The following is a 17,169-nucleotide window of genomic DNA, read 5'->3' on the forward strand; positions in this document are numbered from 1 at the left end:
GATTCTCGTCTGGAAAGCGACACATCTGTCAGACATCTCAACTTTCCCTCTTCTCATATTCCCCCTCCTCCTCCTCCTCCGGCCACCACCACACAACATGGGTCCTCATGTTCACGGAAATGGTGAATTGAGAATTAACTTGATCCCCTTTTTTAGCTGTACTTGGTGTTGATACGCCCTTCCTCTTCCACCCTGTCCATGATTACTTTATCCTTGGACCGCTGAGGTATGTGTGCAGCTGGGCAGGGCAGCTATGTCAACTGCTCACAACAGCTATCAATTAATAGGGTAAAATGTCTAGAGCAACTGGCACAAGATCTTGAGGAGATCTGGCCAATTATAGGTCGTGTCTGGTCTTGACCTGATGGTGCAGAGAAGTCATAGAATTTGTTGACAGGGCTAGTTACAGGCTATGGGATCCGTTTGTGAGACAGATACGGCAAAGTTTGTAATATGAGGGTGAAATGATCTACTTTATCAAACGTAAAACGAAAATGTGTATACACATGGAAATGGGGATAATTGTCTTTACTTTAAGATGTGTCATAGGCAAATCTACACACATTATCTCCGCTTGCCGGTGATATCCAGGTGACGTGATGGTAACGTAACTTAACAGTGGTAATACGAATACCTCAGGCAATAGCGACTGCTTATTACCAATCCACGTATGCAAGGGACAGTTAGGAGCTCAAAGTGATGCTCGGGGAAATATTTTCATGCATATAAGACTGACATGAGGGGAAATACATTCACCTGGTAGGAGTCCTTGCTAGAAATGGCCGCACTAGATCATAGACAAGGTGAATCACCTAAGCTCATCTGGGTCGCAAAGTACGACCTGAGTGAGCTCAGGTGAGTCAATAATGAATATGCAAACTGACAATAGTTTACTTCCTCTTGAGCCAGCTCACACACACACACACACACACACACACACACACACACACACACACACACACACACACACACACACACACACACACACACACACACACACACACACACACAAACACACACACACACACACACACACACACACACACACACACACACACACACACACACACACACACACACCATCACGCATTTCCCATGTTCTTGGTGAATGGAACCCACACCAGGCGCTGCTTCTACTCGACTGACGCAGGAGAGTAGACCAGAAGTTGCTATGGCGTATAGGGAGGGGTGGAACTGGAGTGTTCTAGAAGAGTTCACGTCTTTACCCCTACGTAACCTTCCCGTTAAATTACGAGATGGAGCTCAAAGCGAGATTGCTGAACTCACACTTCGTATCTGTTAGGTTAAAGCTTACTTATAGAGCACCAATCAGAATGCAGTTTCAACCATACACACGCATCTAATTGGGTAAACTCTGTGCTTCACTGACGTGTTCAAGAGTTCTAGGGTTTATCAAAACCGTTGGCGAGGGTCTCACTGCACAGCACTGCACAGCACTGCACAGCACAACAGCCAAGGGGTATAAGTATAGTTGAGAGAATTACATTCTCTCACACTCTCTCTCTCTCTCTCCCGCAAGTTATCACAGTATGTTATTTGCACACTCAAGCTTATAACAGTAGTTTGAGTTTAAGCTGAATAAACCTCACTGTTTTTATGAGAACGCAACTCCCGTGGGCAAAATATTTCATGATTAGCGTTGATTCAAAGTTAAATTAACATCAGAGTCTCCAACAACTGGAGAGATGTTAGTGGCCTTACTGCTATGTATCCGGCCAATGCTCTCAAGGTTCTCCGCCAGATCCATCATAATAAACAACCAGGAGTTGTAAACCACAACTCTATGTTGTGGTTTAGCCATAAAGAATCTCATGCATATTGTGACATTCTCCAGGTCATCATCGGCGATCAAACATTACTAGACTCACTGGATTTTCGAAACATTTTCGCTCAACATTTCGAGTGTGTAATCGTCAGCCACCTATATTTAAGCTCTGGTGCATAGTTGACTCACACAGTCGCCTGGTTAAATAGTTTGTTGTGAACGCTTCCTAAGTGGTGTTGACCAGACCACACGGTAGAAAGTGAAGTGACGGCGACGTTTCGGTTCGTCCTGAAACATTATCAAGTCGACTGTGAGTTAGTCAACTCCTTGGTAGTAAAAATCCTCCTCTCAAAGCATGATTAGTCACACAGGAGCATGTGATCAGTGGCATGCACTAGTGAATTTTGGATGCATTATGAAGATATCAAGAACACGAAAGGAGAAAAAAAAGGTATTCGAGGATAAGGCAAGGAGGGATATAAGAGGTATATTCGAGGGTTCGACCTCGACCCTTATCCAGGAGGATTTGGTTAACGAAAGAATTATCGTTAATTCTTTTTTTCTCGTTACGAACATAAGCCTCGCGAGTTGTAATCCCCGACGATTTTAACTTTGAAAGTTTCGTGACCTCACACAAACAAAAAATATATAGTGCCGGGGGTTGAAACTTTCTGAGTTGTCGCGCTCAGGGAACCAAAGCCTTTACAAGCTTCCCGGTACAGTCATAAATTTACTAACACTGTCAGAAATAGCGCAGATTTGCCATGCTTGCCCGGCCGATGTGACGGTGTTCGCGGGAATGCACAGCTGGGCCTTCATATCTCAGCTGGTGAACAACAGCTGGGCCTTCATACCTCAGGTGGAGAACAACAGCTGGGCCTTCATACCTCAGCTGGAGAACAACAGCTGGGCCTTCATACCTCAGCTGGAGAACAGCAGCTGGTCCTTACCTCAGCTGGAGAACAACAGCTGGGTCTTCATACCTCAGCTGGTGAACAACAGCTGGGCCTTCATACCTCAGCTGGAGAACAAAACAGCGATAATCATGTCTCGGTCGAGCAATTCATCACTACTGTGACCCGGAATTTTCACGTCATTCTGGATATACTTTCGCAGCGGAGGCGATCTACATGAGGAATATTAATGTCTCTGTATTATAGGGACGTTACTCCACCTTCTGTGTTATTATGTAATTAAGAAGTGGAAATCGAAGACAGGGCAATGCTTCGTCTGCTACCACAGTTCATACACCAGAAGGGCTCGCTCGTACAGACCTTTGCTTCCTATCGTTGTTAAACGTTATTAAACTCTGGCACTACAACGTTGAGTAATTACAGCACCGTTAAAATGCAGGTACCTCAAAAAAAAGGCTTGATTACAAAAAATGGACTTTTTTGTAATTAAAGCATATACTTTTGCGTAATTTGGTGCTATTCTGAAGTTGGCTTATGACCTTGAGTATAATAAGCATGAGATATTGCAATATGTTGTGGCGTATAAATAAAATGGTTAATAGAATAAATGGATGGATAGATAGCTAAAACACACTCATACACTCTCACTGAAAAACGCTATACAGAAAACATTATACAGTATATCGAAGATACAATGAAAAGCGGTATGATCACTATACGTACAAACCGGTGCTAACACCTATACTGACATGAGTGTTGCACATCCGAGTTGTGCTACCACCCACAGGGAATCAGCCAAGGTCCGTAAATACAGACAGCAGGATCACCAATACAATTATGTTCCATATACAACCAAGTGTTCCAAGTTCATATACAACCACACATTCTTTAAACCATCATCAATAACAATTAAAAACATACGCTTAGCCTTAAATATAACAAAAACAATCACTTATTCTCTGATCCAGAAGCAATTGCACGGCGCGAAATACTCTATCCAGATTTGATGACGAGACACGTAATTGAGTCGTTGGCGGCTTGACGTCAGGATGTGACCTCTGACTCCACGACGACACTGACCCTCTGACGTCAGGATGTGACCTCTGACCCCAATAGGAGCTAAACCCTGCACTGACGTAAGCATCATTACATCATTGTGACGTCACACACCTCATATATACCATGAATGAAACAAAACATTTGATTTATTCTTTTCGTCGTGAGTTTCGATTCAGTCAGGTTAGGATAGATTATGTTAGATGAGGATAGGATAGGTTAGATTAGGTTGGATTATGTTAAATTAGGAGTGGATAAGCTAGGTTAGTTTGGGTTGGGTTATATTTGATCAGGAGAGGATAGGTTGGGTTACCTTGAGGTGCTTCCGGGGCTTAGCGTCTCCGCGGCCCGGTCGTCGACCAGGCCTCCACCTGGTCGGGTTGGGTTGGGTTGGGTTAGATCAGTATAGGATAGGTTGGATTGGGTTGGGTTAGATAAGCATAGGATAGGTTGGGTTGGGTTGGGTTAGGCTTTTAGAATGGCAATGAAGAGTGGTACATACCTTTTCCAGCTCTAGATACCAAGTGCTGCATGCACTTAAGGTTTCATTGAGTTTAAGGTAATCTACCTCAAAATAATCTACTCCAGTTTTATGAAGATCTTTTAACGTGACACATTAAGTGGATAACATTTTACTTCACGAGCATCAGTTCAGAACCATCAGGAAGAAAAACATCATCTCAAGAGGAGTACTAAAACCATGGAAAAGTCGACCTGCTAACGTCTCAACAGATAGGACACTGAACACCTTTAAAATACATCTGGAGAAAGTGAGAGAAAATGGCAAGGCCATTCCAAAACCACAGGGTTCATATCCCCATAAAAGCCGCCATTAGATTAAGTGGCCAATAGTTGAATCTGTGTGTGTGTGTGTGTGTGTGTGTGTGTGTGTGTGTGTGTGTGTGTGTGTGTGTGTGTTCACCTATTTGTGCTTGCGGAGGTTGAGCTCTGCTCTTTCGGCCCGCCTCTCAACTGTCAATCAACTGTTACTGCTATTTTTTCCCCCACACCACACATACACACACACTCCAGGAAGCAGCCCGTGACAGCTGATTAACTCCCAGGTACCTATTTATTGCTAGGCAATAGGTGCATCAGGGTGAAAGAAACTCTGCCCATTGTTTCTCACCGGCGCCGGGAGTCGAACCCAGGACCACAGGATCACGCGTCCAGCGTGCTGTCCAGTAAGCCACCGGCCACCGCAGATGTCTGTGTGTGTGTGAGTGCTTGTGTAGTTTAGTGTGAGTGAATAAGCCAATGAGGAAAGGACAAGATTGTGGCAAATGATTGTTAGTAACCAACAGCAGTTAATAGTTACACTATACACCTCAGCTGGCTTAACATGCATCGTTATCAATCAAATGCCACCACCACCAACCGCAAACAAAAATGGCCCCATCACCACCACAAACCACGCCACCATCAACACCACCACTACCAACCACAGAGCCATCAACACCAATCTTACAGCCATATATAACCCCTCATATCTAGCTATGATAGCCAATTGCCCCTCGACATCCCACGCAAGACTCGTCCCTCCCCCAACACCGGACTGGAAACAGATATTATATTCAATCTAATCCCCAAATAAATAAGCGCTGATGGTATTCCAATGCCTAGGGTGGGTGTGGGGGAGCCATGGGGCGTTTGGCTCACCATTTCTTGCTCCTCCGCCGGCCCCATCTGTATTTATTTCCATATTTTAACAATTGCTTCTCCGGTCCGTCGCGTCGCTCAGGTATAAAAATTGTAAATACAAATCTCGGCCATTTTCGTATCTTGTTTCAGCCATGTGTTGCGCTCTCTCTCTCTCTCTCTCTCTCTCTCCTCTCTCTCTCTCTCTCTCTCTCTCTCTCTCTCTCTCTCTCTCTCTCTCTCTCTCTCTCTCTCTCTCTCTTTCTCTCTCTCTCTCTCTCTCTCTCTCTCTCTCTCTTTCTCTCTCTTATATTCCAGGCACTGGGCCTGTCAACACCTTAGTGAAGCATATTTGTGCCATTAATGTGAATCATTCAACGAGAGAAGAAAATGAAAGAGAACCTGTGATTGTAATTTTAATGACCGTCTTTCCTGAAGCTGGGTTGTGCGGGGTCACGGACGGCCCTCTGCTGTCAGTAGCAATTGCATCACGTCAGATTTCCTGTCGTCTCCGCCACTATGAGGGATTTGGCAGATGACGGCTCTTGGGGGGTGTTTGGGGAGAAGGGAGCTCGGGCTGGATGATGTTGGTCTGAGTAAGAACAACTCTCTCTAGATTTTTCCAGTGGTCGCCTGTTGGTTGTTCCTGTTAAACCCTTCAACCCAACACAACCCCGATGGTGGCTGGGTGGACGTCCCCCTCCTCCCCATGGTGGCTGGGTGGACGTCCCCCTCCTCCCCATGGTGGTTGGGTGGACGTCCTCCTCCTCCCCATGGTGGCTGGGTGGACGTCCCCCTCCTCCCCATGGTGGCTGGGTGGACGTCCCCCTCCTCCCCATGGTGGCTGGGTGGACGTCCCCCTCCTCCCCATGGTGGCTGGGTGGACGTCCCCCTCCTCCCCATGGTGGCTGGGTGGACGTCCCCCTCCTCCCCATGGTGGCTGGGTGGACGTCCCCCTCCTCCCCATGGTGGCTGGGTGGACGTCCTCCTCCTCCCCATGGTGGCTGGGTGGACGTCCCCCTCCTCCCCATGGTGGCTGGGTGGACGTCCTCCTCCTCCCCATGGTGGTTGGGTGGACGTCCTCCTCCTCCCCATGGTGGCTGGGTGGACGTCCCCCTCCTCCCCATGGTGGCTGGGTGGACGTCCCCCTCCTCCCCATGGTGGCTGGGTGGACGTCCCCCTCCTCCCCATGGTGGCTGGGTGGACGTCCCCCACCTCTCCATAATGTCCGGCAGGACATCGCCCTCACTGCTAAGTGACGTGTTACAAAACAAAATAAAATAAAGTATATTCTAAACTAGATTTGTCGCTGGGATTCTTGGCCCATCCAACACAAGGAGAGTCGAAACAACATTTGGCCTTTTCTGTTCCAGACGGCCATTTTCACTTTACTGTCACCTGATGGTGGTGGCCATGTGGAGGACTCCGCAACATATCCATGTTGACGGGGGGAAGAAACATCTCCCGCTTCTCCATGTGGATGACAGAGAAGGTGTCACCCTACTTTCATCCCCTTTCGTGGTGACAGGGAGGACGCCGCCCGTCTCTCCCTGTCAAAGAAGGAAGTCTCTTAAAAGTTTTCCAGAATGCATGGAAACGCAATCCAGAAAAATAGTGGGGCAGGAAACTTGGAGTTTATTTTTGGTGTTGGTGGGTGTCGGCGGTGATGTGGAGGAGCCACTGGTGACAGCTGTACACGTGGGGGTTGCTGTGTTGGTGGTGCTGTGGTTGTGGTGATGTGTTGTGGTGATGTGTTGGTGGTGATGTGTTGTGGTGATGTGTTGGTGGTGTTGTGTTGGTGGTGATGTGTTGTGGTGATGTGTTGTGGTGATGTGTTGGTGGTGATGTGTTGTGGTGATGTGTTGGTGGTGATGTGTTGTGGTGATGTGTTGTGGTGATGTGTTGTGGTGATGTGTTGGTGTGTGTGTGTGTGTGCGTGTGTGTGTGTGTGTGTGTGTGTGTGTGTGTGTGTGTGTGTGTGTGTGTGTGTGTGTGTGTGTGTGTGTGTGTGTGTGTGAATAAATGAGAACTTCATTCAACTTCCATTTTTAGTACCCAATATTGAGGTCTGGTCTGGCTCACATAGCTTTTTGTCATCTCTTTTCCGAAAACCAACATGAATCGTCTGTGGAATTTCTCACAATTACTCTATAGACTTATTCTGTGAATGTGTCCTTTATTTTACTTAATTTGATCATCTATTCCTTTTCTATTATTTCATTTGTTATACAAATTTGACGCAGGGGGAGGTTTCCATGTGATTTACTACGTCATATTCGAGACTACCTCTCAGCTTCTCACTCTGACATATACACACTCCTGAACCTCTAATATGATTGTTTTTTCATCTTCTAGCTCCAGTAGTTTTTGCAAGACCTCATGTTTGAACGATTTTCATCCTTACATCTTTATTAAACCTTGGGTTAATCTTATCTTTTCTCTTTTTCACCGCGGAAAGAAAAAAAAGGCTTGTCGGCTTCTTCCAAGAACTTCAGGAAAATCGTTTCGTAATGTTTTGTGGGGATTTACCCATCGAATTTGTTTTCCCCTCTTCCTTATAACAAAAATGTTCTGTCTGGTAGTCTTCCATCTTCTGATCCTTTACAAGAACGACTACCCTTACTTTTATAAGATATTAAAACCTTAGGAAACAGTGTTTGAATATACGCAAAAGGGGGCTCCACAGTTTGATTTTCCTAACGTATTTCACTGAGCGTAAAGTACTCTTTATCGGTACATTGACATACTGGATTAGTAAGTTTCTCATGACTGCCACCATTAGTTTAACCCTCCATGACTTGTGCCCCTAAGAGGCTCCCTATTTTCCCAGTCTATGTTACCATGGGTGAAGTCACCCATGATTGAGAAATATTCCTATTTACCATGCGTGCAACCTTCTCTACGGTATAGTTAGTTGCTGTATTATTTTTGACGTTCTCGTTTCCTGGACTTCAGTATGGTGGCAAGTTGGTGCTTTAGGAAAATCCTAGTGTGTGTGTGTGTGTGTAGGTTGTAGGTGGAATTATCACAACACGTTGTGTCGTGTTGTGATCCTTCTGTTGTGCTTCTCTGGTATTGCATGATTGCCTGGTTGTTCCTATATGATACCGAGTTATTCCTATATGATAACGAGTTATTCCTATAAAATACTGAGTTGTTCCTATATAGTGACGAGTTCTTCCTATACGATGTTGAGGTGCTCCTATGAGGAACCTATGAGGTGTTTATGGTGTCGAGCTGTTGCTATGTAGTGTCGAGGTGCGGGAATATATAAAATATCGAGTTGTGTTCCTATATGACGCCGAAATATTCTTATATGATAGAGAATGTCTCCTATTCCATGGCGAGTTGTTCCTATATGGTGGCATGTTGACGTTGCCTGTTGACCACTGGCAGTGTGCTGTGAAAGCTTCCGCGTGCCTCTGTTCTCGTGCTGTGTCAGTGCTGCATTAACCCAGTGATGCTTGGACCGTAGCACAGCATGCTTCTGTGTGTGTGTCTCTCTCTCTCTCTCTCTCTCTCTCTCTCTCTCTCTCTCTCTCTCTCTCTCTCTCTGTGGCTGGGATTCTCCAGCCACACTACCAGGTCAACGCAATTTCATAGTTGCTCCTGTGAGCCGTTACTGTCTTCTCGTATGCTGTACTAACGTTAATCATTCTTCGTAAACCGTTATACTTGTACCACCAAGTGTCACCGTTATCAATTTAGAGAAGTAATGATTTCACCGCCATGGATAAATGCCATTAGTTTCTCTCGAAACCCATTGTATTCGCTTTAAACCTTCACAGTGTATTGGTTTCTATCATGAACTATTATCTCCACAACCATTAGTTAACTACTTTCTTAATTATTTTGTCACCAGCGACCAATACAACCATTAGTTACTTGCGTGAAGCATTAATTTGTTTCACTTAACATTCATTCAACTATCAACGAAGCTTACCATTAGTTGTTCTCGTCTACCGTTAGTAATTACCATAATGGTTACAGCCATTATTTAACACTATTCAATATAACCATCAGCCAGGCTACTCTCATAAAGCATTATAGATCTTAAAAGCTTTTCCATTTGTACTTTTAATACAATATACTGTATATGTTTCTAATAAAATTTGATTTTTTTTTGCAGTTTGCAGTAAGTTGACCAGACCACACACTAGAAGGTGAAGGGTCGACGACGTTTCGGTCCGTCCTGGACCATTCTCAAGTCGTTGCTAAAGCATAAAATGGTCTCCGTTCGAAGACGAGAAAGAAGCAAATCCCTGGTGACAAACTGCGAGACTTCTCGCTCTTCACATCATCTAAGTGCGAGGAAAAATCAATCGATAAAACGCACTGAAGTGGTAGAAAATAATAGCAGATGACAGGATTGGAGCACAGGAGAAACCCTGAAAACACAAACCAAAACTGTCTCTATTTTCCGCTTGTTACAACTTGTAATAAAGTTGTTACATCTTGGCTTAACGTGTTTATGACGTATTAGAACGTTGTTACAACTTGTTATATTGGTTGTTATAACTGGTTAGGAGGTGTTAAAACTTGTTCGAACGTTGTTCCAACGTCGTAGTTTCGGTGTGTGTTTGGGGGGAAGAGAGGCATATATAACAGCGTCAGAGTTAACGCAAATTATATTGTATGCGTGCAGGTATAGAAACGCTCTACGTGCCAATGAAACAAGTTAAAAAGAAAGAAAAATTATACATAAAGTCAAATTTGTCTAAACCGGAGGAAGCGTCAACATTTGTAATGTAATTCGGGTAGAGAGTTTCCCAGGAAGAAAACGTTTGCCTGCGTTTTCGTATTCTGATAAATTTTGTTCAGCCAGCTTGTTGTTTCTGGCTTCCTGTATGTGTGTTGGGGGGGATGGGAGAGGAGTGGTGGTATGTGAGGTCGTATTGTGTGTCGTAGTTCGGTGTGTACGAGAGTATTTAATTGTATTCACCTTATTATGCTTGGGGGATGAAGCAGTCTATCTTTTGGTCCCCGTGTGAAAGCTGTCTATCATCTTTCTTAATATTCCTACGTCTCAGGCATCTCTCAATGGCGTTTTGTTTTACTGCCGAATTAGGTAAATATTTTCATCTTTATGAAATTTGTTTATAGGGCTAAATTGGGATTTGATACGTCGCAGTCATATCTCTTCTATGCAGACGCTTATCTAATATACTTTATCTCATAAGAGATATATGTAGATAGTAGATAAGAGATATGAGCCCATATCTCTTATCTTTCAATATGGGCTTCATGCAGGAGCTACATATTCCAATACTGGTCTCACAGTATTGGAATACGTAATTAAGGGCACCGTTCACAGTTGTGAACGGTGCCCTAAATTCTTATGTTTTAAGGTCTGAAAGCTACTGGGATGTTAATTGTCTTCTTTGCATAAGCCACTGATGAGAGTCTGTTGGTTCGAGCTATTGGAGACCTGTGTGGTGTTATGTCTATAAATATTAGTCTTTTTCAGATTCCGAAATCTGTTGTTCCTGAAGTCTGCTCCCTAACTCAACCACGCTCATCACCTTACATTTACTTGGTTTGAAGTCAAGCAGACATCTTTAGGACAATTCTGTCAGCTTGTCAACGTCACCTTACAACATTCTGCAAGTTTTCACCATTCCATCTCACTGAAGAATTCTTGAACCTCAACTTAAAAATAAACTCCACCCCACTTACAGAAAAATAACTCATCCCTTAAAAAAATAATACATTTTGTCCACTTTGGGAAATATAAACCCTTAAACCTTCCCCCCCCCACAATACCCAGCCTAATCTTCCTAAATGAACAGCCTAATCTCCCTAAACGAAGAGCCTAATCTCCCTAAACGAAGAGGCTAATCCCCCTAAACGAAGAGCCTAATCTCCTTAAACGAACAGCCTAATCTCCCTAAAGGAAGAGCCTAATCTCCCTCAATGAAGAGCCTAATCTCCCTCAACGAAGAGCCTAATCTCCTTCAACGAAGAGCCTAATCTCCCTAAACGAATAGCCTAATCTCCCTAAACGAAGAGCCTAATCTCCCTAAACGAATATCCTAATCTCCCTAAACGAAGAGCCTAATCTCCCTAAACGAAAAGCCTAATCTCCCTAAACGAAGAGCCTAATCTCCCTAAACGAAGAGCCTAATCTCCCTAAACGAAGAGCCTAATCTCCCTAAACAAAGAGCCTAATCTTCCTAAACGAAGAGCCTAATCTCCCTAAACGAAGAGCCTAATCTCCCTAAACGAAGACCCTAATCTCCCTAAACGAAGAGCCTAATCTCCCTAAACGAAGACCCTAATCTCCCTAAACAAAGAGCCTAATCTTCCTAAACCAACAGCCTAATCTCCTAAAACCAACACCCTATTTCGAACTCCAAGAAACAGTCCTCTACCGCTGCCCGTCCGAACATATGCAGGCCTCACCGTAGTAAAGTCGAGGACTCTGAGGATGAAGAGCGTGAGGGCCAGGTTGAGGATGACCATGACGAGGAGGAGCAACACCAGGGCGTAGAGGCAACGTCTTCGCCAGCCGTAGAGGCCCAGGCGGTACTGGTGGGGGCCGCACTGAACGGTGGTGCCGGCGCTGTTACGCTCGACGCCCCCAGCTCCGCGAGGCCCCCCTCCTCCGCCGCTGCCGCCGCCGGCCATCTTCCTGTAGAGGGGCGAGAACGAGGGTGGTTACTGGCGGCGGTGTAGACGATCTCGTGGAGGGTAGAGAGAGAGAGAGGGAGAGAGAGAGAGAGAGAGAGAGAGAGAGAGAGAGAGAGAGAGAGAGAGAGAGAGAGAGAGAGAGAGAGAGAGAGAGAGAGAGAGAGAGAGAGAGAGAGGAAGGAGAGATTATGAAGAGAAATAAACGGAAAAATATTACAGAAACGTAATACAAGACCATTCATTCTGTACCAAGATGGTCTAATATAAACACCTAGTTAAGTACACTTCTTCAGAGCTTCAGCTCCTTCCTTGGCAGACCTTGGAAGTGTACACACAAACACAGATTCCTTTGGGAAGGAATCTTTGTGAAAAGAAATAAAGAAATTCACGTACACATGAACATTTAGACAACCTATTCCATCAATCCCAAATCATGTGTTAAATAAATTGTCCCCCTATTAATTCGTTGTTTATTTTTCATAAACAATTTATTGATATCAGTTACCTTTGACGGCCAAAGGAAACAACATGTGTATATGACCAACTGAAAATTCTTTTAGAGATTAATAAATCAGTGTTGGTAAAGAAATCGAGTTTAGAACGCTTTCCAGACCATGCCACAACACGTCACAACACAGCCCACAACACCTCACAACACAGCCCACAACACCTCACAACACAGCCCACAACACCTCACAACACAGCCCACAACACCTCACAACACCCCACAACACCTCACAACACAGCCCACAACACCTCACAACACCTCACAACACAGCCCACAACACCTCACAACACCTCACAACACAGCCCACAACACCTCACAACACAGCCCACAATACCTCACAACACAGCCCACACCTCACAACACAGCCCACACCTCACAACATAGCCCACACCTCACAACACAGCCCACACCTCACAACACAGCCCACACCTCACAACACAGCCCACACCTCACAACACAGCCCACACCTCACAACACAGCCCACACCTCACAACACAGCCCACACGTCACAACACAGCCCACACCTCACAACATAGCCCACACCTCACAACACAGCCCACAACACCTCACAACACAGCCCACACTCACAACACAGCCCACACCTCACAACACAGCCCACACCTCACAACATAGCCCACACCTCACAACACAGCCCACAACACCTCACAACACAGCCCACACCTCACAACACAGCCCACACCTCACAACATAGCCCACACCTCACAACACAGCCCACACCTCACAACACAGCCCACACCTCACAACATAGCCCACACCTCACAACACAGCCCACAACACCTCACAACACAGCCCACAACCAAATAAAAATGAGTATAATTAGTAATAATAAACACAACCATGTAATTGTGTATTAAATTGAATAATAATAATAATAATACACCAATTCTGTAATAAAACTCAACCAATTAGAAAAATCCAACGTCAAATTCTTGGCCACATTCGTGTTTATCTCTTATGAAGGGGATCATTGTATAGGCTACGATAATTACACAGGCTGTACGAGAAGATTAATATAATTGGTAAATCCGTAACGAGATCGTTCCAGCCAACCCCTGCCTCTCCTTCTATCCTTTTCCCTGAGGAAAACTTCCCTCTCCCCCGTCCCTAACTGACGCTGTAGCAACACGTAAGCGTTCAGGGGGACAGTTATGCTTCCCGTTATCGTTTATGTAAGCAGTTGCATTTGTTGCAAAGTTCAGTGTTTTCTAAATCACATTTTTGACCATCGCTTAAACGTATTCAAGATCAGCAGCAAAATGGATTTATCTCAGCTTACGTTTGTTCTAGAGAGGAACCTATACACGTATATTATATATATATATATATATATATATATATATATATATATATATATATATATATATATATATATATATATATATATATATATATATATATATATATAATATACAATCCACAATGTACACCTTCAAACACATGGGATTTTATTAAAGCAATTTAGTGCATGTTTTCTCACAAATGTCAGTTTGTTTCAATTATATTCTGGTTGATTTTAAAATTAATATTTTTCATAGTTAAAAGCTTGCAGCTGTATTGGACACAAATTTAATCAGAAACGAACAAATTCATTTGAAAAAAAAGAGTAATTAATGGGTGCGCTGGGCATCTAACCTGCCGCTTACTGTGTGTGTGTTTAATATTTGTGCCTGCAGGATCGAGTCGTTAGCTCTTGGACCCCGACTTTTTAACCGTCGGTTGTGAAATGTACCGACTCCCGATCTATTTTTTATCTATCATATCTACTATATATCTATTTCTCTAACACACACACACACACAGTATCAGATCTAAACAATCTGTCCATTTTTATACTAGTGGTTTTTACGCATCTGAGAGTCTCTTATTATTCATGTCAGAATTGTTTTTAGCAATATCTATATTCCTAACATCACAGATATGGGGATACGTATGTCTGGTTTTTAATATCTGTATTTAACATCTGTATTTTTTAACATCTATATTTAACGTCACGTTTTTAACATCTATATAGCTCCAAAAATACACCTATATATATATATATATATATATATATATATATATATATATATATATATATATATATATATATATATATATATATATATGTATAAATATATATATATATATATATATATATATATATATATATATATATATATATATATATATATATATATATATATATATATATATGTATAAATATATATATATATATATATATATATATATATATATATATATATATATATATATATATATATATATATATAGTTTGTGTCAAGTGCTATAGTTGCGAGTAACTAAAAAAAAATATCCATCTAGCAGGATGGTTGGCTATACAGGGACATATATCATTAGAGTGCGTCCTGTACGTGGCCTAGTTGACCCGGAAAAGTCTACGTATTCTAGACTCCCGATTTCAATAACTCTCCCGAAGGTCTACGTGAATGAAATGTTATTTATTTTCTACGATATTATGGATTTGCATTTCGTGATGTGGATGAAAGCTGTGTGTTTTCCACTATATATCTTTGAAGTACTTCACCCTTCTCATCTCACACAGTTTTCTACCTCCCTTCCCAGCTGCACCCATATTCCACTTTCTGCCCCCACACTACCCATGCCACTTTCTGCCTACCACTGCACCCATCTCACCCACTTTCTTCCCTACCACCGCCCATCTCAGACAGCGTCCCGGCCGCCTAAAGATGTCATAAGTTGGAGAGGTAATGAGAGGAGGAGCGGAGATGAACACAACCTAATCACTGTAATCTCCCTCGGGCGACATCTTGATTGCTAACTACCAACCTAAATAATCCTCTTAACTTGAAAAATTATTCAATAATTTTTACACTGCCAACTGTTTAACTCTTTCTTTTCATATGTATAGTAATCAATAGCAAAGTTGATGAAAATAATTAAATAGTTTTGCACTTTAACTGGTTTACGATTGATTTCATTTTATGTAATATCAAATTTATAGATGATTGGATTTATTTTATACAGTCAGTGTATTATGTGTGTGTGTGTATTAAGCTTATGCATTTCTCTCGGGTCCCAGCTGGACAGTAGAGCGACGGTCTCGCTTCATGCAGGTCGGCGTTCAATCCCCGACCGTCCAAGTGGTTGGGCACCCTTCTCTTCCCCCCGTCCCATCCCAAATCCTTATCCTGACCCCTTCCAAGTGCTATATAGACGTAATGGCTCGGCGCTTTTTCCTGATAGTTCCCTTCCCTTTCCTTTCCGTCCCTTCCCTTCTGGTCCCTTCCCTTCCCTTCCCTTCCCTTCTGGTCCCTGCTTAACATAACCAAAAAAATCATTCAATGATAGGTAAACCAATTATCAGTAGAGGTAAAGTCATATGGTTATTCAGCACTTGGAAGGGTTATGAGAACAGCCTAAGAAGAGTGATACGAGGCGAGCCCAAGAGCTAAGGCTATGAGGATCGAGTGAAGGAAGTAAAAATTTAACTGAACCATCGGAATCGAACGCGGACTCTGCAAGACGCAAATGTGACGCTGTACTGACTTATTCATGGACATATGGTAACTCGTGATACACAAGAATCAGAGTTATACAAAAGTAATTATACATTTATACATAATATTATACATTTAATGTGTATAATAAAGAACAACACTTTTGGCCCTATTTTTCATACCCTATGCCTTTAGATTACATCAAAGTTTGTAAAGCTCTGTACATTAAAGTTTAGAATAAAGTTCTGAGGACCAAGTTACGACCTTCAGTCACCTGGCTACACAAATGGACGAATTATTAAAAAAATAGAACTACGTATAATTCGGGTTCCGACACCCCTCTCCCCCCACCCCTCACCACCCTCTCCCTCCCCCCCCCCCCCCCCCACACACAACCACCCAAGTCTGTAACCTAACAAGTAATCACCAACCATCCCCAACCACCTCCACACCAAAATGAGGACCCGGAACCACCTTGAACCACCCATTAAAACCCTACAAGCTGACCATATCTACCATCCTAGCTATGGTAGGATGGTAGACGAGTACACCACTTCAGTCAGGGAACCACCATCGTAACTACTACCACCGGAGCCCCTGCCCCCCCTGACAATAGCCAGAGGGTGGGAGTGCCCGAAAGCAAATTGGTCTAATTAGGAGGTTTCGTCGCAAAGGAAATGTGAGTACATGACACTCGTTAATTAGGGCTCTTCCCGCAGGATCTCCCAGAGTTGTTGCAGCCACGAGTCTGCAAGTTCCGGCCGGCGTATAACAACACCCGACCTGCAGTCTGAAATTCCAGGAACTTGTCGTGTACCAGAGAGAGAGAGAGAGAGAGAGAGAGAGAGAGAGAGAGAGAGCTGCGATGGTGTAGCAAAAGCCAACTACTAAAACAATGGAGTGGACAGCGGACAAATAGGTAGAGACATTGGAGTACACGATCGGTAAAATGGTAAGGTATAACCAAGAGCTGAGCTCGACCATACATGCAAAAATAAACGAGTACACACACACACACACACACCCACATGCACACACACACACACACACACACACACACACACACACACACACACACACACACACACACACACACACACACACACACACACACACCGGAGTTTTATCCAAAGATAA

General features: G+C 43.5%; 1 protein-coding gene across 1 annotated transcript in view; it reads right to left on the bottom strand.

Annotated features, from left to right (window-relative positions):
- The window catches only part of LOC123774483 (delta-sarcoglycan), an 83,132-nt gene extending 71,110 nt beyond the window's left edge, over positions 1-12,022 (bottom strand). The window contains exon 1 of the mRNA XM_045768817.2: positions 11,797-12,022. Coding sequence (XP_045624773.1) covers positions 11,797-12,021 — 225 coding nt within the window. The 5' untranslated portion in view covers position 12,022. The remainder of the gene's footprint in view (positions 1-11,796) is intronic.
- Between the last annotated feature and the right edge of the window lie 5,147 nt (positions 12,023-17,169).

Source organism: Procambarus clarkii, chromosome 51 (genome assembly GCF_040958095.1).
Source record: "Procambarus clarkii isolate CNS0578487 chromosome 51, FALCON_Pclarkii_2.0, whole genome shotgun sequence".
Lineage (NCBI taxonomy): Eukaryota > Metazoa > Arthropoda > Malacostraca > Decapoda > Cambaridae > Procambarus > Procambarus clarkii.